The 23,978-nt window shown below is 48.0% G+C and overlaps 1 protein-coding gene across 1 annotated transcript in view; it reads left to right on the forward strand.

Annotated features, from left to right (window-relative positions):
- PMM2 (phosphomannomutase 2) overlaps positions 1–23,575 on the forward strand; it is a 51,734-nt gene extending 28,159 nt beyond the window's left edge. Inside the window, exon 8 of the mRNA XM_003808297.5 lies at positions 21,968–23,575. Coding sequence (XP_003808345.2) covers positions 21,968–22,069 — 102 coding nt within the window. The 3' untranslated portion in view covers positions 22,070–23,575. The remainder of the gene's footprint in view (positions 1–21,967) is intronic.
- Positions 23,576–23,978: the final 403 nt, after the last annotated feature.

Here is a 23,978-nt window from a genome sequence, read left to right on the forward strand (position 1 = left end):
GGATTACAGGCATGCACCACCGCATCTGGCATAAAACCTTATTATTTTGATATATGGGCCCAGATTCTGGCCCTGCATCAGTATGCTTTTAATATTTAATTTATGGAAAAATTAAATAATACCCTTTCGATTTTAGCCAGCTTGCTCACACACAGAGTTCTTCACAAAGTTAATTTTTCACAAACCTTCTACAATTTGCTTAAACTTTCAGTTTTATTTTGTCTTTCAACCAAAAATAATCTTTAAACTCTCTAAATTAGAGAAGATTTTCTCTTTTAAAAAAACCCATATTGCCATGTCTTTAAGCAGTTTTAATTACATACCAGATGCAGAGCCTAGAATACAGGACAGAACTGCAGATAAAGTCTGACTCTCTCTGGCCTGGCTAGGAGTCATAGCTAACTCCATATGTCCCCAGGCCTTATCTGGAATCTAATGGCTCTAAAGTAGGTAAATTGAACAATTATAAAAGGCACAGAAGCCACTTATGACCTTAAAGCATCCAGCAGAAACAGTATCTGATCTGCCTAATTCAGACCAAATGAAGACAGTTTTATTTCATCAATAATCTTTAAAACTATCTTTATTTACCAAAGATTACTAACGTCATGTGAACTAAAATGCATTAGAGTTGCTATTTCTCTGACAAAATATTTAAGTGCTTATTTTTTAAGCCAATTAATTACAGCTCTTAAACATCACACACACAACATTATAAATATACAGACCGAAGAAGATGCATTAGTTGTTAAGATTTTTCATTTGCTGATTTTTTAGGGGTTTTTTTTCCCCATTTTACAAATCTTGTCACGACTCACAGAGACCATCTATGCAATGCTTGGACTGTCTGACTTGTCCTATGTGTCCCTCTTTCGTGAATAATCAGTCGTTCTATTTTAGGACAAGAATTTACCATACAAGATCTTTTCTCATATAAATTTCTTTTTTTATAATCATCCTTACCAAAAATACATCTTTATAGCCTTAACTTTTTTCACATATCTCTCTCCCCTACTAAAGTAATTCCTGATGCCCTCAAAAGTGAAAAAGGCCAAGTAATGTCATTCAAAACAGAACAGAGCCTTAGATTTTGAGAGGGGTCTGTCTGCCTGCACTTCTTGGGGTTTTGTGAGGAAAACAGAGTTTCTCCCAAAACAGGGTCTGTGGCGCCTTCTCTCTTTTTCCCAAGGAGTCCCCAGCTGTCAGAAAGTACCTTAGGTCCTCTCATGTGGGCCTTCAGAGTGGCAAGAAGACAGACTGGGGAAATAATTCAGTTGACTGAGAAGAAAGACAAACAAAAACTCATTCCTTGAAGAAAAAAAAAAAACAAAATCCAGGAAGAGAAAAAGCACAAATGCCTTTTTTTTTTTTTTTTTTTTTGAAATGGAGTCTTGCTCTGTCACCCAGGCTAGATAGAGTGCAATGGCATGATCTTAGCTCACTGCAGCCTCTGCCTCCCGGGTTCAAGTGATTCTCGTGCGTCAGCCTCCCGAGTAGCTGGGACCACAGGCACACGCCACCAGGCCTGGCTAATTTTTGTATTTTTAGTAGAGACAGGGTTTCACCATGTTAGCCAGGCTGGTCTTGAACTCCTGACCTCAAGTGATCCCCCTGCCTCAGCCTCTCAAAGTGCTGGGATTACAGGCATGAGCCACTGCACCCAGCCCACAAAGGCCTTTTAAATGTGTGCATATATATATATGCACACATTTATATATATATATATATTTATATATATATTTATAAATATATATATAAGTAAAACTGGGATATCCATTTTTAATTAAGCAGATTTTAACTGTAGAACTCTTTTTTTTTTTTTTTAACAAAATCTTTTTAAATTTCTTATTACCAGACTCTAGCCAGGATAGACAGCCAGTATTTCTGGCTTTTGAACTTTACCACAGGTAACCTCCTAGCAAAATTAATAAGTCTTATTTAAGATTATGACTTAACTACAGAAGTATAAGATGTCTCAAAGGGATGGTAAGCAGTTTTTTGTTTTTTTCTTTTTTTTTTTTTTTACAAGATTTAGAATCTCCCCAAACGTAGTTTAGAGAAAAGAAAATTTAAGGCAGATTTCAAGGCAAGCTGTCCATGGTGGGGAAAGAATCAATAAATGGCACACAAAAAAACTTACGTAAATAACAAACCAGAGAGCACCCATTCCGTAAGCTGGGAACCCGACCCAGGCTACCACTGTGAAATAGCAAAGCTTCAGCTACTGAGCTAAAGCTGAAGGCTGTTACACTGCTGTTCCTGGGAATCCAGGACTTTACTCAAGATAATTCTTAAGGCTAGACATGACACTGTCACATATCCTCTCAGACCAGCCACCGACATGAATCCAAAAATTCATGCCCTCTGGATGCTGGAGACTAAGAGAGGGTACCCTGACATGTTCCCAAAGTCAAGTTTTTCAGGACGTAAAACAAGAGAAGAGGGAAACCTTATCTGTTTTTTGTTGGAGCAAAGTTTGGAACTGACCAGTCTGCCAGGCTGGATTGAACAGCGGGCTTAGAGGGGTCCTATGTCCACATCCTATTCTGTGGTCCTGCTCTCCATGACAGAGGATGCAGCTGTGAGTGGGTTTGGTTTGCGCTGTATCTCCAGCTACTAAAGCAATGCTTGGCAGGTAGTAGGTGTTCTAGAAAGGTGTGTCGTATTAATGTGTGAATACTGACTCCCCCTCCTAAGTCACTGAGTGAGGAGAGAGGATGTGTGATTCATCTGAGGCATGTGAGAGCTGGTTGTGCCTTTGTCTTTGTTTTTCTTTTTTCATTTGAGATGGAGTCTCACTCTGTTGCCCAGGCTGGAGTGCAGTGGTGCGATCTTAGCTCACTGCAGCCTCCACCTGCCAGGTTCCAGTGATTTTCCTGCCTCAGCCTCCAGAGTAGCTGGGGATTTGTATTCACAGCACAGAGTGCACCAGATTCACTACAGCCTAAGTCTAGGCTCATAAGATTTTTTCTATTAATCAGACCCTTGCAGAGGAGACAAACAGTGATGTTTTCCATTCATACACGGCGAGAGGGGCCAGAAGCCTGGCTGATAAGAAATGTTTACCCTTTTTGCCTGCATGTCAGGTTTCTGGGTTCCCATTCTCTGTAGCTTCCAGAAGAACGGAGCAGCTCTTGATGACCCTGCTCGCTGCACGCTAGCTGTGGGCGCCAAGTCACATTGCAAAGGAAAACCATCCATTTCTGTTTTATGGAACCACAGGCAAAAGCCTCTCAATTTTTCAAGATGCTGCCCAATGGGCTGCATGGGGAACTGAATTAACATTTTCCATCCTGGTCAGAGCAGAGTACACATGGCAAAACTAGTCACTATGCTCATTGCCCAGCATCAACTTGGCAAGGCTCACACTCGCTCCCGTTGGTCTCTGTCATCTTTGATCCACTCCACTCAAGGTGGGAAGAGACGCCTTCCACCTGGAATTCAAAGGATGGTCTCTGAGCCAGATGGAAGAGCGGATGGTCACCCTCAAGGCAGCCCTGTCGAACTTCCGAGCTTCTGCTGACAAGTCCTTCAGGGTTCAGCGAATGTGACCAACCAGACAAACTAGGAGAGCCTGATGGACTTCTTCAGCAATTCCCTTAGACATCTCCTCCACATATACAAACACATACAGCAAAACACCTTCCAGAAAGAGTTTCCAGACTAAATCACAAACCAAGAGTATTCCTCCAAACAAGTCCCCTATTCTCTGTACAATTAGGGCAGATACCCCATGCTGGGGCTACAAACAGATACCACCTAATAGAGCTAGAGATGCCCCATGATGGGGCTACAGACAGATACCCTGTGATGGGGCTACAGTTACAGGACGTCTCCCCAGGACTGTTTATTGCAGTTAAATCCATACACCATGGGTTGGCAGCACCCCATTAGTAGAGATGGTGCCAGTGTCAGCCCCCAGTCGAAGAGAACTAGGTGGCTGCCTGGGCTGGCCTCTGGATCCATCACCAGTGAGGGGGGTTGGGGAGGCTACTGAATCGCTGGAAGATAGCCACAAGGGAAATCACAGATGAGCCCCCAAATCTGTAAGCCCCTCCACAGGTTCTCCTTGCCCACAGCCTAGACAACCAATTTATCAAGACAGGAGAATTGCAATAGAGTAATTCACACAGAGCCAGCTGTGCAGGAGACTGGAGTTTTATTATTACTCAAATCAGTCTCCAAGAATTTGGGGATTTGAGTTTTTAAGGATAACTTGGTGGGTTGGGGCTCTGGAGGTGTGGATTGCTGATTGGTCAGCATGGAGATGAAATCATAGGGGGTAGAAGTGAGTTTTTCTTGCTGTCTTCTGTCCTTGGGTGGGATCAAAGAGCTGGTTGAATCATATTACCTGTCTGGGTGGCATCAACTGCTGCATTGGAAGGCAGGGTCTGCAAAATATCTCAAGCACTGATCTTAGGATTTACAAGGGATGTTATTCTCAGGAGCAATGTGGGGAGGTTCAGACTCTTGCAGCCAGAGGCTCCGTGGCTCCAAAACCATAATTTCTAATCTTGTAGCTAATTTGTTAGTCCTACAAAGGCAGACTGGTCCCCAGGCAAGAAGGGGGTTTATTTCAGGAAAGAGCTGTTATCCTTTGTTTCAAAGTTGAACTATAGGCCGGGCAGGGTGGCTCACGCCTGTAATCCCAGCACTTTGGGAGGCTGAGGCAGGCGGATCACTTGAGGCCAGGAGTTTGAGACCAGCCTGGTCAACAGGGTGAAACCCCGCCTCTACTAAAAGTACAAAAATTAGCCAGGTGTGGTGGCGCACGCCTGTAATCCCAGCTACTCGGGAGGCTGAGGCAGGAGAATCACTTGAACCTGGGAGGCAGAGATTCCAGTGAGCCGAGAGTGTGCCACTGCACTCCACCTTGGTGACAGAGTGAGACTCCGTCTCCAAAAACAAAAAAAACAAAGTTGAACTATAAACTGAATTCCTCCCAAGGTTAGTTCAGCCTATGCCCTGGAATGAACAAGGACAGCTTGGAGGTTAGAAGCAAGATGGAGTCAGGCCAGATCTCTTTCACTGTTAACATTTTCTCAGTTATAATTTTTGCAAATGTGGTTTCAGTCCCTGCATCCATAATACCTAGAAATTTGATAAATACTTGTTAAACAACCAAAATGAACATCCACAGCAAGAATCGACTATAAGGCATGGTGGTGAACACCTGTAGTCCCAGCTACTCAGGAGGCTGAGGTGGGAGGATCGCTTGAGCCCAGGAGGTGGAGGCTGCAGGAAGACATGGTCGCACCAGTGCAGTCCAGCCTGGGCAAGAGTGGGACCCTGTCTCAAAAATAAATAAGAGTCCCGACCACGAGCTACAGAGAGTCCATCTGTGCTATAGGAGGCATCCACACAGCACACACCCACTGCTACCGGCTAAGCAGTTCACGCAGGCTGTGATAGATGACACTGTTCCTCTCTTTGGATGATTGGGGTTCACTACTACACTGCACAGGTCAGCAACAGCATGTACAGAAATGGGCTGGGGTGGGGAGACTCATCAGCCCCCTGGCATCTGAACATGGCCAACACTATGCCTTCTGTTTCATCCTCAGACTTTGGGACTATTAGGGATTTAAATATTAATGCGCGGATTTCACTGAGCCCTGGCCTCTCTTTGGTGCCTGTCAGGTACACTATAATGAGAAATTGGATCGTTCTTTCATCCCTCCCCCCTTCCCTCCCTTCTCCAGGGAACAGGGTTTTTGTTCTTGGAGCTTGGGAGGTGGCTGAGTTCCCCAGCTAGAATCAAGTAACCTTTAGTGCATATGCAAATCCAGCATTTGAAATTTCCGGTTCTCTAGCCTTATTATTCTAGAGGGCAGCCAGCTTTCCTTTCATTTCATTTGGGGTCCGCTTCACTTGCTTTGCAGCTACTCTGGTATGCAAGCTCGACACAGCCCCAAGAAGGCTGCACCCCAGGAAGGAGCCCACCATGCTCTGAGAGTCACAAAGAAAGAAGCAGACCCTTGGCGGGAGAGAAAGGAAGGCCTGAGGCAGGTTGTGTTTGTGATGCAGATGCTCCTGCAAGCCCTGCGGCTCTCTGAAAGGGGGTGGAGCTGAGAAGCAACCCAGAGAGGCTCCTGCAGCCAGGGTCGGGAGGATTTCGCCCTCCTGGATGGGTATTGATTCTCCAGACCTAGCTTTATTAAGTGTCAGCGAGTTACATGCACACAGATCACTCAGATTCCACAGACACCTCCCCACCAGCCCCCAGCAGGACCATGGGAGGAGACTCATGCCGTTAGGCCTCTGTCCCTGCATGTGACATCTGCAGGGAAGGGCAGGCCTAGCAACTGTCAGGGGACTAGCATAAACCCTTTTTGCTTCAGGGGTCTCTTCCCAGGTAATGGCCTCTGTCATCTTTGCACCCTGGCCGGCTGCAGGAGCCTCCTAACTGCTCCCGTCAATTGCGTCCTCACCCCCCACCCATTCTCCAGAAAGATCCTGTTGTAAAGTAATCTGATCATGGCCCGGGCTTGCAGGCTTCAGGTGGCTACCCGTGAAATCCCAGGTCCTTACCACAATCTGTGAGGCCCGCTGTGGCCCGGCCCCAGCCCCTACCCATCCTCCCTCTTCAGCCTCTTCTCTGATGGCCACATGGCCTGTGCCCTCACTTCCCTCAGATGCCAGGGTTCCCTCACCCTCCAGGCCTGGCAGCCCTTCCCTCCCTTTGCTCAACAAGGCACCCAAGAGCTGTCTGTTCATGACTGGTCTCCCCGACCACACCACAGGCTCCCAAGGCAGCTGTGATGTGGTTTTGGTTTGTGCTGTATCCCTAGCTGCTAAAGCAATGCCTGGCAGGTAGTAGGTTTCATGCGCATCCTTGTGAAGAGACCACCAAACAGGCTTTCTGTGAGCAACATGGCTGTTTTTTTCACCTGGGTGCAGGCGGGCTGAGTCCCAAAAAAGAGTCAGCAAAGGGTGGTGGATTATCATTAGTTCTTATGGGTTTTGGGATAGGCGGTGAAGTTAAGAGCAATGTTTTGCGGGCAGGAGTGGATCTCACAAAGTACATTCTCAAGAGTGGGGAGAATTACAAAGAACCTTCTTAAGGGTGGGGGAGATTACAAAGTACATTGATCAGTTTGGGTGGGGCAGAAACAAATCACAATGGTGGGATGTCATCAGTTAAGGCTATTTTTACTTTTGCGGATCTTCAGTTACTTCAGGCCATCTGGATGTATACGTGCAAGTCATAGGGGATGCGATGGCTTGGCTTGGGCTCAGAGGCCTGACATTCCTGCCTTCTTATATTAATAAGAAAAATAAAATAGTGTTGAAGTGTTGGGGCGGTGAAAATTTTTGGGGGGTGGTATGGAGAGAGAATGGGCGATGTTTCTCAGGGCTGCTTCAAGCGGGATTAGGGGTGGCGTGGGAACCTAGAGTGGGAGAGATTAAGCTGAAGGGAGGTCTTGTGGTAAGGGGTGATATTGTGGGGATGTTAGAAGAAACATTTGTCGTATAGAATTATTGGTGATGGCCTGGATACGGCTTTGGATGAATTGAGAAACTAAATGGAATAAGAGAAGGAGAAAAACAGGTATAAAAGGACTAAGAATTGGGAGGACCCAGGACATCTGATGAGAGAGTGCCTAAGGAGATTCAGCATAGTCCTGCCAGCAAAGATTATTTATTTATTTCAAGAGTTTAGAGTGGCAGTTTGGGGATAGCACCAGGAGATATCAGCTGTGATGGCTTGGAGAAACAGTGTAAACCGGCAGTGTAAACAAGAGCAGGGCATGTATGAGTCGTTGAGAATGGCGAATAGGAATATGACTAGACAGGAGATAGTAGGGATGACAAGTTTTGGGGGGCACAGTCTAAGTTGGTCTGGTGTCTGGAATAAGACTGGGGCCTAATAAAAAGGAGCTTCTATACAGGAGCTTAAATGGGCTGTACCTTGTAGCATTCTGAAGACAGGCCTGACTTCTGAGAAGGGAAAGTGGTAAAAGTATTGTCCAGTCCTTTTTAAGTTGGTGGCTGAGCTTGGTGAGGTGTGTTTTTAAAAGACCTTTAGTCCATTCTACTTTTCTTGAAGACGGAGGACCGTAAGGGATATAAAGGTTTCACTGAATACTAAGAGCCTGAAAAACTGCTTGGCTGATTTGACTAATAAAGGCTGGTCCGTTATCAGACTGTATAGAGGTGGGAAGGCTAAACTGAGGAATTATGTCTGACAGAAGGGAAGAAATGACTGCGGTGGCCTTCTCAGACCCTGTAGGAAAGGACTCTACCTATCCAGTGAAAGTGTCTACCTAGACTAAGAGGTATTTTAGTTATCTGACTCGGGGCATATTGAGTAAAGCTAATTTGCCAGTGCTGGGTGGGGGCAAATCTTCAAGCTTGATGTGTAGGGAAGGGAGGGGGCCTGAAGAATCCCTGAGGAGGAGTAGAATAGCAGATGGAACACTGAGAAGTTATTTCCTTGAGGATAGATTTCCACGATGGAAAGGAAATGAGAAGTTCTAAGAGTCGGGCTAGTGGCTTGTTCTATAGCATAGCCTGCCTTTGCTGGTATGTGGCGATTAGGCCTGGTGGAACCGCCATCAATAAATCAAGCGTGATCAGGGTGAGGAACAGGAAAGAAGGAAATATGGGGAAACGGGGTGAATATCAGGTGGGTCAGAGAGATACAGTCATGGGGGTCAGGTGTGGTATCAGGAATAACATGGGAGGCCAGGTTGAGGTCCGGGCCAGGAACAATGGTAATTGTGGGACTTAACAAAGAGTGAGTACAGCTGAAGGAGCCGGGGAGCAGAAAGTATATGCGTCAGGTATCAGGAAGAAAGTAGATTTTGGAAGTTATGAGAAATGTAGAGAGTGAGTTGAGCATAGTTTGTGATTTTTAGGGCCTCTAAAAGTATTAAAGCAGCGGCAGCCGCTGCACGCAGACATGAGGGCTAGGCTAAAACAGTAAGGTCAAGTTGTTTGGACAGAAAGGCTACAGGGTGCGGTCCTGGCTCTTGTGTAAGAATTCTGACCGCACTAACCATGCCTAGGAAGGAAAGGAGTTGTTGTTTTGTAAGGGATTGAGGTTTGGAAGATTAATCAGACACGATCAACAGGGAGAGCACGTGTGTTTTTATGAGAATTATGCCGAGATAGGTAACAGATGGGGATGAAATTTGGGCTTGACTGAAGTAATGGGGGCTGTCTGTGAAGCCTTGTGGCAGTACAGCCCAGGTAATTTGCTGAGCCTAATGGGTGTCAGGGTCGTCTAAGTGAAAGCAAAGAGACGCTGGGATGAAGGGTGCAGAGGAATAGTAAAGAAAGCATGTTTGAGATCCAGAACAGAATAATGGGTAGTAGATGGAGGTATTGAGGATAGGAGAGTATATGGGTTTGGCACCACGGGGTGGATAGGCAAAACAATTTGGTTGATAAGGCACAGATTCTGAAGTAACCTGTAAGCCTTGTCTGGTTTTAGGACAGGTAAAATGGGGGAATTGTAAGGAGAGTTTATAGGTTTTAAAAGGCCATGCTGTAGCAGGCGAGTGATAACAGGCTTTAATCCTTTTAAAGTGTGCTGTGGGATGGGACACTGAGCTGGGTAAGGGTGATTAGGTTTTAATGAGATGGTAAGGGGTGCATGATTGGTCGCCAAGGAGGGAGTAGAGGTATCTTATACTTGTGGGTTAAGGTTGGGGGATACAAGAGGAGGACACAAAGGAGGCTTTGGATTGGGAAGAAGGGCGGCAATGAGATGTAGCTGTAGTTCAGGAATACTCAGGGAAGCAGATAATTTAAAGTGTCTCGGCCTAATAAGGGAACTGGGCAGGTGGGGATAACTAAAAGGGGTGCTTAAAAGAGTATTGTCTAAATTGGCACCAGAGTTGGGGGGTTTTAAGAGGTTTAGAAGCCTGGCCGTCAATACCCACAACAGTTACGGAGGCAAGAGAAACAGGCCCTTGAAAAGAAGGTAATGTGGAGTGGATAGCCTCCGTATTGATTAAGAAGGGGATGGACTTACCCTCCACTGTGAGAGTTACCCGATGCTCGGCGTGCGTGATGGTTTATGGGGCTTCCGAGGCGATTGGGCAGCGTCAGTCTTCAGCCGCTAAGCCGAGAAGATCTGGGAAGGAGTCAGTCAGAAAGCCTTGGGCCAGAGTTCCAGGGGCTCTGGGAGTGGCTGCCAGGTGAGTTGAACAGTCTGATTTTCATGGGGTCCCACACAGATGGGACGTGGCTTAGGAGGAATCCCGGGCTGCGGGCATTCCTTGGCCCAGTGGCCAGATTTCCGGCACGTGTAGCAAGCTCCTGGGGGAGAAGGTTCTGGAGGAACGCCTGGCCGCTGCGGTTCAGGTGTTTGGAAGTTCTTGTGTGCTGGAGATGTGGCTGGGGTTTGTCTCACAGTGGAGGCAAGGAATTGCAACTTTTTTCTATTATTGTACACCTTGAAGGTGAAGTTAATTAAGTCCTGTTGTGGGGTTTGAGGGCCAGATTCTAATTTTCGGAGTTTTATTTAATGTCGGGAGCAGATTGGGTAATAAAATGTATATTGAGAATAAGATGGCCTTTTGACCTTTTAGGGTCTAGGGCTGTAAAGTGTCTCAGGCTTGCTGCCAAACGAGCCATGAACTGGGCTGGATTTTTATATTTGATTAAAAAGAGCCTAAACACTATCTGATTTGGGATAAAGAAAAAGGAGCATTAACCTTGACTATGCCTTTAGCTCCAGCCACGTTTTCAAGAGTAAATTGCTGGGCAGGTGGGGGAGGGCTAGTCACAGAATGAAACTGTAAGCTGGTCCAGGTGTGAGGAGGGGAGGTGATAAAAGGATTACAGGGTGGAGGAGTGGAGGCTGAGGAAGAATTGGGACCTAGTTCGGCCTGGCCAGGAGGGGAGGTAAGATGGGTCTGTAGAAAAGGAGGATTAGAAAGACTCAGCGATGCTTGGGGTTGGGACTGAGGGGACAGGCGGGAGGGAAAGAAGGAAGATTTGGGACGAGTTGCACTGGGCACAGAGACTAGGAAGGGGCTGATGTGTAAAAGAATGCCTGGACGTCAGGCACCTCAGACCGTTAGCCCATTTTACGACAAGAATTATTTAGATCTTGTAGGATGGAAAAATTGAAAGTGCCGTTTTCTGGCTATTTGGAACTACTGTCAAGTTTGTATTGGGGTCAGGAGGCATTGCAGAAGAAAATAAGACGCTTAGGTTTTAGGTCAGGTGTGAGTTGAAGAGGTTTGAAGTTCTTGAGAACACAGGCTAAGGGAGAAGAAGGAGGAATGGAAGGTGGAAGCTTGCCCATAGTGAAGGAAGTAAGCCCAGAGAAAAGAGTAGAGACACGGAGAAGGGGTGGGGGGTTCTTGCCCTCCAGAAAAGCAGAGAAGGGGTTGAGGCACGGAAATAAGGGATTGGGGCACAGAGATATAAGAGGTTGGGGCGCAGAAATAAGGGATCGGGGCACAGAGATATATGGGGTTGGGGTACTTACCCCTCCCCTAGAAAAGCAGAGAAGGGGTAGAGACACGGAGAGAAGGGGTTGGTGTACTTGCCCCTCCCCCAGAAAAGTGGGACTTGCCGCTAAGGGTGAAGGACCGAGGCAGGCGTCCCTGCGTGGTCTGACACCTTTGAAACGTGGGTAAATTATCAGGTGTCCCTGCAATGATTAAACACCAAGGGAAGGCTGCCTTCCCAGTCTCTGACCGGCGCCGGAGTTTTGAGTCCACAGATAAAACGTGTCTCCTTTGTCTCTACCAGAAAATGAGAGGAATTGAAATTAAGAGAAGGGAGAGATTGAAGTGTTTCATGCGCGTCCGTGTGAAGAGACCACCAAACAGGCTTTGTGTGAGCAACATGGCTGTTTATTTCACCTGGGTGCAGGCGGGCTGAGTCCCAAAAGAGTCAGCAAAGGGTGGTGGATTATCATTAATTCTTAAAGGTTTTGGGATAGGCGGTGAAGTTAAGAGCAATGTTTTGCGGGCAGGGGTAGATCTCACAAAGTACATTCTCAAGAGTGGGGAGAATTTCAGAGAACCTTCTTAAGGGTGGGGGAGATTACAAAGTACATTGATCAGTTAGGGTGGGGCAGAAACAAATCACAATGCTGGAATGTCATCAGCTAAGGCTATTTTTACTTCTTTTGTGGATCTTCATTTACTTCAGGCCATCTGGATGTATACGTGCAAGCCATAGGGGATGCGATGGCTTGGCTTGGGCTCAGAGGCCTGACATTCCTGCCTTCTTATGTTAATAAGAAAAATAAAATAGTGTTGAAGTGTTGGGGCGGCGACAATTTTTGGGGGGTGGTATGGAGAGAGAATGGGCGATGTTTCTCAGGGCTGCTTCAAGTGGGATTAGGGGTGGCGTGGGAACCTAGAGTGGGAGAGATTAAGCTGAAGGGAGGTCTTGTGGTCAGGGGTGATATTGTGGGGGTGTTAGAAGAAACATTTGTCATATAGGATGATTGGTGATGGTCTGGATACAGTTTTGGATGAATTGAGAAACTAAACGGAAGATACAAGGTCCAAATAAAAGAAGGAGAAAAATGGGTATTAAAGGACTAAGAATTGGGAGGACCCAGGACATCCAATTAGAGAGTGCCTAAGGGGGTTCAGCGTAATTACTTGCTTGGTTGGCAAGTTTTTGGGCTCTATGCTTGAGTTTTTTTATGTTGTCATACACCAGGCCAGATTGATTTAGGTAAAAACAACACTCTTCATTTAAGAATATGCAGAGTCCTCCTTTTTCAGCAGTGAGTAAGTCAAGGCCTCCGTGGTTTTGGAGGACAACTGCAGCTAAAGAGTCAACTTGGGCCTGGAGGACTGATAAAGTTTGTGATATGTCTGTGGTGCTAGCAGAGAAGTCATTAGACAGGCTATGGAAGGTCATGACAGGTTGAAATGCCTGCTATTCCAGTACCGAGAGCAATAGTGGAGGCAGAAAGTCCTAAACCGACCATCAAGGGAATTAGTGGAATGACTCTTCTTTGTCGTGTCGGTGTCGTGAGGGGAACAGGGAGCTCTTCGGTCCTATTTGCAAATTGAATTTTGGGAGTAAGGAAGACTAGTGTGCATGTGCCTGTCCAATTAGCAGGTAGACACATGTTAGGTAAAGGATCCACAGAGGAAGAAGAGACCTTGTGTGAGGCAAAACTGGAGATGTAAAGTAAAAAGATGAGGAGTGCTGCAAGGGCTGTCTTGTACCTAGAGTCCTAGGGATCCAGCTACGGCGGCAGCTGTCAGAGGTTGTAATGGGGACTGATGGGGTAACTGCGTAGAGGGGGAGGTTCGATTTTCATGGTGTATGAGAAAACGTTGAGTATCTACGAGCAACCTTTCACTATTATTTTCGGGGCTGGGTAAAAGTAAACAAGAGGAGGGCCTGGGAGGAAGAGTCTGATGAGCAAGGGGAAGGTAGCCAAGGATGGAGTGCAATACAGGGCAAGTGTCTTCCTAAGCAGTAATTACTGCTAATGTTTTTAAGTTTGTCAGTATTGATAGAGGGCTTGTCTAATATGGAGCTGGAAGGCTCCCATTGTTTCAGTGTTGTGTGTAGTTGGGCTTCGGAGATGAAGAGTAAAGGAACATCGAGAAGGTGAAAGATTACCTAGGGGAATTCCAGTGGGTCTTTGCCGAGAGATACATATAGGAGCAGCCACAGGAATAGTAGTTTGTGTTGTGAGAGGTCCGAATATGGGGAGAGTAGAGTTAATATAAGGAGAAAGGTTTTTTAAATAAGTGCGAAGGAGGGCGGCAGCTTGCTGATGTGAAATGTCTGGGGAAGTCTTGCTGGACCTGTCTAGAGAGTAAATGAGTTCTTCAGGAGGGTAAAGGTGAGGGCTGTTACAGGAAGTTCGGAGGTGTAGGGAGACGGGAGATGTTGCCCAGTCTGTCTGTAAGGTGGGGACAGCTGTGTAGGCACTGGAAGAAAGGGAAATGCAAAGCCAGCAGTTGTTCACTAAGGAGGGATTAGAAGCAGCTAGAAGAGAATGGGTAAGGTTGACAGTGTGGTGGAGATAGCTGGGGAGAGGTAGAGGGTGGCATAAGAATGGGAATGAGAATAAGAGTGAGTATAAAAGTAAAGAATAGAACTTCATCAGGGTGGAAGTATTGGAGGGTGCCTTGCCAGCAAAGATCATCTATCCACTCTAAGAGGGAGTTAAGAGTGGCAGTTTGGGGATAGCACCAAGAGAGATCAACTGTGATGGCTTGAAGAAACAGTGTAAACCGGTGGTGTAAACAAGAGTAGGGCATTTGTAAGTAGTTGAGAATGGAGAATAGGAGTATGACCAGACAGAAGATAGTAGGGATGACTAGTTTTTGGGGGCTCGGCCTAAGTGGTGGGGGTGACTTCGTAAAGCCCTGTTGCAAAAAGTAGGGTAAGGACGAAAGACCTAATAGAATGAAGGGATGTATTAGGCTCATAAGGGTTATGACTGTTTTTCAGAAATACGAGTGAGTTTAAGGGAAGTGGGGGAGAGTATTTGCAACTTCCAGGAGGAAGAGGGGGGATTAGGCTGGCTGTCCGATGGACACAGCTTTATTCTGGAACGGTGAGCCTAGTGGGGAGGATCCTGCAGGCGGATGGGAGTCGGGGTACTATAGATGACTAAGTAGGGTCCGGTCCATCGAGGTTGTAGAGTTTGAGGGGTCAGATTAACAAGAACTGATCGTCCAGCTAGGGTGTCTTCATATGGCTGGGGATCTGGAGTAGGCAAGAGAAGCTTAGCAGCCTGGCGAATTTCCTGTCTAGCCTGCTGGAGGACTGGAAGACAGTCGCCTAGAGGGCTGGTGTCTGGGATGAGGTTGGGGCCAAGCAAGAAAGTGCGTCCATATAAAAGTTCAAATGGACTGTACCTACCCTGTAGCATCTCGAGGACAGGCTCTAATTCTGAGAAGAGCAAGAAGTAAAAGTACTGTCCAATCCTTTTTAAGTTGGAGGCTGAGCTTGGTGAGGTGTACCTTTAAAAGACCATTAGTCCCTTCTACCTTTCCTGAAGATTGAGGATGGTAAGGGATATGAAGGTTCCACTGAATACTAAGAGCCTGAGAAACTGCTTGGGTGATTTGACTAGTAAAGGCTGGTCCGTTATCAGACTGTATAGAGGTGGGAAGGCTAAACTGAGGAATTATGTCTGACAGAAGGGAAGAAATGACTGCGGTGGCCTTCTCAGACCCTGTAGGAAAGGCCTCTACTTATCTAGTGAAAGTGTCTACTTAGACTAAGAGGTATTTTAGTTATCTGACTCGGGGCATGTTGAGTGAAGCTAATTTGCCAGTCCTGGGTGGGGGCAAATCTTCAAGCTTGATGTGTAGGGAAGGGAGGGGGCCTGAAGAATCCCTGAGGAGGAGTAGAATAGCAGATGGAACACTGAGAAGTTATTTCCTTGAGGATAGATTTCCACGATGGAAAGGAAATGAGAGATTCTAATAGGCAGGCTAGTGGCTTGTACTATAGCATAGCCTGCCTTTGCTGGTATGTGGCGATTAGGCCTGGTGGAACCGCCATCAATAAATCAAGCGTGATCAGGGTGAGGAACAGGAAAGAAGGAAATACGGGGAAATGGGGTGAATGTCAGGTGGATCAGAGAGATACAGTCATGGGGGTCAGGTGTGGTATCAGGAATAATGTGGGAGACCAGATTGAGGCCCAGGCCAGGAACAATGGTAATTGTGGGACTTAACAAAGAGTGAGTACAGCTGAAGGAGCCGGGGAGCAGAAAGTATATGCATCAGGTATGAGGAAGAAAATAGATTTTGGAAGTTATGAGAAATGTAGAGAGTGAGTTGAGCATAGTTTGTGGTTTTTAGGGCCTCTAAAAGTATTAAAGCAGCGGCAGCCGCTGCACGCAGACATGAGGGCTAGGCTGAAACAGTAAGGTCAAGTTGTTTGGACAGAAAGGCTACAGGGTGCGGTCCTGGCTCTTGTGTAAGAATTCTGACCGCACTAACCATGCCTAGGAAGGAAAGGAGTTGTTGTTTTGTAAGGGATTGAGGTTTGGGAGATTAATCAGACACGATCAACAGGGAGAGCACGTGTGTTTTTATGAGAATTATGCCGAGATAGGTAACAGATGAGGATGAAATTTGAGCTTTGGAGGGGGATACCTGATATCCTTTGGAGAATAAATGCTGAAGGAGCAGAAGTGTGTCTTGTTGAGAAGATTCAAAGGAGGGGCTACAAAGAAGAAGGTCATCAATATATTGAGTAAGGTGAGAAGCGGAGGGGGTGGAAGGAAAGTAGATCATGAGAAAGAGCTTGGCTGAAGTAATGAGGGCTGTCCCTGAAACCTTGCGGCAGCACAGCCCAGGTAAGCTGCTGGGACTGATGGGTGTCAGGGTCAGTCCAGGTGAAAGCAAAGAGAGGCTGGGACAAGGGGTGCAGGGGAATGCTGAAAGAAGCATCTTTAAGATCAAGTGTGGAATAGTGAGTTGTGGAGGAAGGTATTGAGGATGAAAGAGTGTACGGGTTGGGCACCACAGGGTGGATAGGCAAAACAATTTGGTTGATAAGGCGCAGATCCTGAACTAATCTGTAAGACTTGTCCGGTTTCTGGACAGGTAAAATGGGGGAATTGTAAGGAGAGTTTATAGGTTTTAGAAGCCTATGCTGTAGCAGGCCAGTGATAACAGGCTTTAATCCTTTTAAAGCATGCTGTGGGATGGGATATTGGCGTTGAGCGGGGTAAGGGTGATTAGGTTTTAATGGGATGGTAATGGGCATGTGATCGGTTGCCAGGGAAGGAGTAGAGATGTCCCATACTTGTGGGTTAAGGTGGGGGGATATGAGAGGAAGACGCAAAGGAGGCTCTGGGTTGGGGAGAAGGGCGGCAATGAGATGCGGCTGTAGTCCACGAATAGTCAGGGAAGCAGATAATTTGCTTAAAATATCTCGGCCTAATAAGGGAACTGGGCAGGTGGGGATAACTAAAAATGAGTGCTTCAAAGAGTATTGTCTAAGTTGGCACCAGAGTTGGGGAGTTTTAAGAGGTTTAGAAGCCTGGCCGTCAATACCCACAACAGTTATGGAGGCAAGGGAAACAGGCCCTTGAAAAGAAGGCAGCGTGGAGTGGGTAGTCCCCGTTTCGATTAAACAGAGGGTGGACTTACCCTCCACTGTGAGAGTTACCCAAAGCTTGGCGTCCGTGATGGTCCGGGGGCTTCCGAGGCGATTGGGCAGCGTCAATCTTCAGCCGCTAAGCCAAGGAATCAGTCAGAGAGCCTTGGGCCAGAGTTCTAGGGGCTCTGGGAGTGGCTGCCAGGTGAGTTGAACAGTCCGATTCCCAGTGGGATCCCGCACAGGTGGGACACGGCTTAGGAGGAATCCTGGGCTGCGGGCATTCCTTGGCCTGGTAGTCAGATTTCTGGCACTTGTAGCAAGCTCCTGGGGGAGGAGGTTCTGGAGGAACGCCTGGCCGCTGCGGTTCAGGCATTTGGAAGTTCTTGTGTGCTGGAGATGTGGCTGGGGTTTGTCTCACAGTGGAGGCAAGGAATTGCAACTTTTTTCTATTATTGTACACCTTGAAGGTGAGGTTAATTACGTCCTGTTGTGGGGTTTGAGGGCCAGATTCTAATTTTTGGAGTTTTATTTAATGTCAGGAGCAGATTGGGTGATAAAATGTATATTGAGAATAAGATGGCCTTTTGACCTTTTAGTGTCTGTGGCCGTAAAGCATCTCAGGGTTGCTGCCAAACGAGCCATGAACTGGGCTGGATTTTTATATTTGATGAAAAAGAGCCTAAACACTATCTGATTTGGGATAAAGAAAAAGGAGCATTAACTTTGACTGTGCCTTTAGCTCCAGCCAAATTTTTTTGAATAATTTGCTAGGCAGGTTGGGGAGGGCTAGTCAGGGAAAGAAACTGTAAGCCGGACCGGGTGTGAGGAGGGGAGGTGATAGGTTTATAGGGTGGAGGAGTGGAGGCTGAGGAAGAATTGGGACCTAGCTCGGCCTGGCGAGGAGGGGAGAGGTCAGATGGGTCTGTAGAAAAGGAAGATTAGAAAGACTCAGCGACGCTTGGGGTTGGGACTGAGGGGACAGGTGGGAGGGAAAGAAGGAAGATTTGGGACGAGTTGCACTGGGCACAGAGACTAGGAAGGGACTGATGTGTAAAAGAATGCCTGGACGTCAGGCACCTCAGACGGTTTGCCTATTTTATGACAAGAATTATTTAGATCTTGCAGGATGGAAAAATTGAAAGTGCCATTTTCTGGCTATTTGGAACTACTGTCGAGTTTGTATTGGGGTCAAGCGGCATTGCAGAAGAAAATAAGGCATTTATTTAGGTTTTAGGTCAGGTGTGAGTTGAAGAGGTTTTAAGTTCTTGAGAACACAGGCTAAGGGAGAAGGAGGAAGAATGTAGGAAGGTTGCCCATAGTGAAGGAGGCAAGCCCAGAGAAAAGAGAGCTTAGAGACATGGAGGGAAGGGGTTTGGGGGTTCTTACCCTCCAGAAAAGCGGGAAAGGGGTTGGGGCACAGAAATAAGGGATTGGGGCACAGAGATATGAGTTTGGGGTACTTGTCTCTCCCCCAGAAAAGCGGGACTTGCCGCTAAGGGTGAAGGAGAAGGGGTTGGGGGGTTCTTGCCCCTGCCCCAGAAAACCAGAGAAGGGGTAGAGACACGGAAAGAAGGGGTTGGGGTGCTTGCCCCTTCCTCAGAAAAGCGGGACTTGCCGCTAAGGGTTAAGGACCAGGGCAGGTGTCCCTGCGTGGTCTGACACCTCTGAAACGTGGGTGAATGATCAGAGGCGTCCCTGCAATGATTAAACACCAAGGGAAGGCTGCCTTCCCAGTCTGTGACCGGCGCCGGAGTTTTGGGTCCACAGATAAAACGTGTCTCCTTTGTCTCTACCAGAAAATGAAAGGAATTGAAATTAAGAGAAGGGAGAGATTGAAGTGTGGCGCCAAGATTGAAAGGAGAAAGAGGTTGAGGGATAGTGAGGGAGGTTGGAGAAGAGAGTAAAAAGAGGCCACTTATTGGATTTGAAATTGGTGAGATGTTTCTTGGGCTGGTGGGTCTGAGGACCTGAGGTCGTAGATGGATCTTTCTCATGGAGCAAAGAGCAGGAGGATAGGGGATTGATCTCCTAAGGAAGGTCCCCCGATCCGAGTCACGGCACCAAATTTCATGCGCGTCCGTGTGAAGAGACCACCAGACAGGCTTTGTGTGAGCAACATGGCTGTTTATTTCACCTGGGTGCAGGCGGGCTGAGTCCCAAGAGTCAGCAAAGGGTGGTGGATTGTCATTAGTTCTTATAGGTTTTGGGATAGGCGGTGAAGTTAAGAGCAGTGTTTTGCGGGCAGGGGTGGATCTCACAAAGTACATTCTGAAGAGTGGGGAGAATTACAAAGAACCTTCTGAAGGGTGGGGGAGATTACAAAGTACATTGATCAGTTCGGGTGGGGCAGAAACAAATCACAATGGTGGAATGTCATCAGTTAAGGCTATTTTTACTTCTTTTGTGGATCTTCAGTTACTTCAGGCCATCTGGATATATACGTGCAAGTCATGGGGGATGTGATGGCTTGGCTTGGGGTCAGAGGCCTGACAGTAGGTGTTCTAGAAAGGTGTGTTGTGTTAATGTGTGAATACTGACTCCCCTCCTCAGGCACTGAGGCGGGGAGGGTGTTTGGCTCTTCAGAGGCATGTGAGAGTTGGTTGTGCCTTTGGTTTTTTGTTTGTTTTTTTTTCTTTTGAGTCTCGCTCTGTTGCCCAGGCTGAAGTACAGTGGTCTGTTCTTGGCTCACTGCAACCTCCGCCTCCCAGGTTCAAGTGATTCTCCTGCCAAGCAGCTGGGATTACAGGTGTGCACCACCACGCCCAGCTAGGTTGTGCCTTTGTTAGGTTCTCTGTGACTTTTACCCACTGTGCCATTCCTGAAAGAAATCTTTTTTTTTTTTAATTAGAAGAATTACTAGAACTAGCTTGGCACTGTTGCACACAGTCGTTGTCTCAGCTACTCGAGAGGCTGAGGCAGGAGGTTCGCTCGAGCCCAGCCTGGGCAACATAGCAAGACCCTAAGTCCGAAGGAAAAAAAAGGCAAAATCAGAATTACCAGAACTGATTTCACATGTGTAGGTAGCAGATGGTGGCCATGCAATTCAGGTCTGTCTGAAAGCCCCCAGGCCTGGTACAAAACTGTGTAAGGCCAGTACAAGGCCCTGACAGGTTCCCAAGTGGCTGGACTAGAAGAGATGCCAAGTTCATGGCCTCCTAACCTGACTCCACCTAGCACTCCCTGGGCCCAGCGACGTTCCCTCCTGAAGCCTGAAATTCACCTCCACCTGAGGAGGCCATCTGCCTGGGGATAGGTTCTTGCAAAAATGAAAACACTCATTTCCAGAGGCAATTAATTCTTTTAAAGGATGTCAGATTTTTGGTACAAAATCATGGTTTCCACGTTGGCTTCATGCTCGGTGCTTTATGAGAAAAATTCCTTTTCTCTGCGGTTGTGTTCATTGTATTGTAAACCAATCGTAGATTATTTTAAGGTTTTGAGTTAGAGTGTTTATCCAATTTTATGAGGGAAATAAAGGAATTCCACGAGAAAAACGGGGGCTTTCCTGCAGGGCTCGGGGTTGCGGGAGCGGCAGATAACCTGATTCATTAACGTGAGCCCAGTGGGATTGGTGGGGGTGATGGGGACACAGATTGGAGCACTCAACTCAGGCACAGGACCCCAGCAGAACATGCCCAGGTCCTCCTAGACATGGGCCCTTGCAGACTTTCTGAGGCCTCGATTTCATCATCTTACCAAGGTGTGACCCCAACCATCATCTCCTGAACTTCTGGCCACAGAGCTCTGAGCAAGCTTCCATCATGACCCCATTTTGGAGACGGGGAGTTGGCGCAGCCACACTGCTGCTCAGTGGTAGAACCAGCATCTGACCCAGGCCACCTGTTCCAGAGACCCTGCTCTTAGCCAGCAGCTCAGACCCCAGTCACGTGGGGCCATTTATTTATTTATTTAAGATAGAGTCTCCCTTTGTTGCCCAGGCTGGAGTGCAGTGGTGCGATCTCGGCTTACTGCAACTTCCACCTCTCGAGTTCAAGCAATTCTCCTGCCTCAGCCTCCCGAGCAGCTGGGATTTCAGACGTGCACCACCATGCCCAGCTAATTTTTGTATTTTTTTTTTTTTTTTTTTTTGAGATGGAGTCTCGCTCTGTCGCCCAGGCTGGAGTGCAGTGGCGTGATCTCGGCTCACTGCAAGCTCTGCCTCCCGGGTTCACGCCATTCTCCTGCCTCAGCCTCCCGAGTAGCTGGGACTACAGGCGCCCGCTACCACGCCCGGCTAATTTTTTGTATTTTAAGTAGAAATGGAGTTTTGCTGTGTTGGCCAGGCTGGTCTTGAACTCCTGACCTCAAGTGATCCACCCTTCTCAGCCTCCCAAAGTGCTAGGATTACAGGCATGAGCCACCACGCCCGGCCCACGTGGGGCTGTTTAAATTAAAATCAAATTAACTGAGTTCCTCCATTGCATTGGCCACGTTTCAAGTGTGCAGAGTGACACATGGCCAGTGGCTGCCATCACCGCTGATGTCGCCACGTCCCTCATCACAGGAAGATCCCTGGCAGCCCTGCTCCCGGCTCTCTGCCTGCCCTGCTCCCAGCCCTCTGCCCTCCTGACGCTCCCTTGTGACTTGTTAGAAAAGCGTGGGTACAGCTAAAAAAAAAAAAAAAACTGATGGCTGTGAGAATACTGTCACTCGCTGATGCCTTCTGTGTAGAAAAATAAGCCTTAGATCTTCGCAAGAATGTCGTGATGTCTCTCATAGGCATAATTACGTGTTCCAAGCCAAATTGCAGTTCAAGAGAAGGTTATAAATCTCTTCTTAATAACAATTGTACTCATGTTCCTCTCCTGGAAACTAAGAGGAAGGTAGCTGAAGAAACTCTCCCTGCCCAGTTAAATCTTGTTTTTTGAGTACTTTTGGGCTCCAGGGTCACATCAGCAATGGCTCGGGACACACGAGGAGGAGCCTTCATCTGTACTTCGTGTCTTTCCAGGGTGGCAATGACCATGAGATCTTCACAGACCCCAGAACCATGGGCTACTCCGTGACAGCGCCTGAGGACACGCGCAGGATCTGTGAAATGCTGTTCTCCTAACGCGGGAGCGGGAGGGGCGGAGTCCCGGCTGACAGGCCAGCATAGGGCATTCGGTGGCCAGAGCCGAGGGTCCTCCCACATGTGCTCACCCACCCGCAGCCCAGGCAGGCTCTGCGTGCTATGCCAGGCATGTGCAGTCTGGACCTCCAACTCCGGTGCCAGAAACTTCCAGAAGGAAGGAGAAAACTCTTGTCAAGAATGGCCCAGAGGAATGCCTCCCACAAAAGGTCTTCCCCACCCACCCCCAGCCCCCTAGTCTAAAACCCACCCTGATACGTGCAATCATGTAGTTTTGGCGGAAATTTCCCCATCATTCTGGGATGATACAGAAAGAAAAACTGTGCCTGGACCCCCCCCTCTTGGTGGGTCTGTGGAAACATAAGTGGTTTTTTTAATGGACCCCTGCATCAGTACCAAAAATGGGGGTTCGGTAATGAGAAACCAGGACAGGCCATCTGCAGTGACCCAGCCCAGGACGAAGTTTACAAACACCTCCTGGAACGAAGCTCCCGCCTGCATGTCACCTTGACGGGGGCTGTGAGTGGGGCAGTGTGATGCCCAGTGACTAGACGCACTCTGCGTTTTCCCGTGTTTGAGGCTGAGGCCTGCTGGACAGATGGCTGGCCAAGTGGGAGCAGACCCTAGGGAGTTTGCACCTCGGCTGGGCCGGATTCGGACCGGCTCTGTGTTCACTACACTCAGAATAGCCTGGCTGCTTCTCTGTCTCCGAGACCGGAGGGAGTGGGAACCAACAGCTGGGCTGGAGAGTTGGTGCTGGCAAAACAGTCCTTCCCCTGGGGCCGGTTCTTACCCAGGTCCAGAGAAACCAACGCGGGATGTCAGACTTCACCAAAAGGACTTTCTGGTTGCCCCTGGCTGGCTTCCTGGAGGCGTTCGCCTCTAGTTTCTCAGGGATGGAGCGAGAGCCCAGCCAGAGAACAGTAAGAGGAGCTGCTCTCCTATCTGCACTCACCCAGGCCTTCACCCAGACTTTACCACTGAGGCGGCTGAGTGCAGCTACAGCTAGGTCCGCGTCCCTCACTCTTTTCATCTTCTGCACGTTCTTCGTGAAACTGGAAGGATCCCAGGTCTCAGCCAGAACACGGTGGAAGAGAACTTTCCTAGGAAACGGTTCATGTGTCACTTTTCAGGATGTGGAAACACTGTGAGCCATACACCCTCCATTGCTTGGTGCTGGGGTTGTGTGGCCTCCACTGGGCACTTGCCGACCTGAGTCTGGGGCCAGGGGAGCCCAGGCTGCCCTGCACTCCTGCCTCCCAGCCCACAACCAGGTGCTTTCATCACAGCTAAACCTGGTTCCCTCCAAACCTCCCAGCCACTCGGGCTTGTAACTGTCCGAGCCCCGGATCCAGTGGGGTGAAAGCAGCCAGCTGCTCATCTCAGTGACTCACAGGACACAGCCATCCAGTGGCATCTTTCCTTGTTGAATGATACTGTAATGACCTTCCGAAGTGAAAAGTAGCACATTAAAGTGATTTTATTGTTTCCTGTTTCTCATTCTGATTTCTTTTTCCTCCTATGTTCCCAGATTCTGGAACGGAACCCCAGCCCTTCCAGGTCTGAGAGCCACTCTTTCTTTGCTCTGGATTTCTGTCACGTCAGGGTCCCCTCCCTCTGCGGAGTTGTATGTTGCTGTTCCTGATGCACAGACTCCTCCCCCGCTGCTTTTCTGCCCACTGGGTCAGGATCTGCCATTCTTTACAAGTTTCCTTAACGTATTGCGTCAAAGCGAGACAACTGAGTCTTACTCAAACTTGTTTTAACCGGAGATGGAGCGTCGCTGCTGTGTCACCGCCTGCACAGGGCTGCCCTCAGGTGAGTACCCCGAGTCCGCCAGGCTGGGTGCTGATGCGCGGAGGTTTGGGCCGTCCCTGCCCCAGTTCCCACA

The sequence above is a fragment of the Pan paniscus genome, chromosome 18 (genome assembly GCF_029289425.2).
Source record: "Pan paniscus chromosome 18, NHGRI_mPanPan1-v2.0_pri, whole genome shotgun sequence".
NCBI lineage: Eukaryota > Metazoa > Chordata > Mammalia > Primates > Hominidae > Pan > Pan paniscus.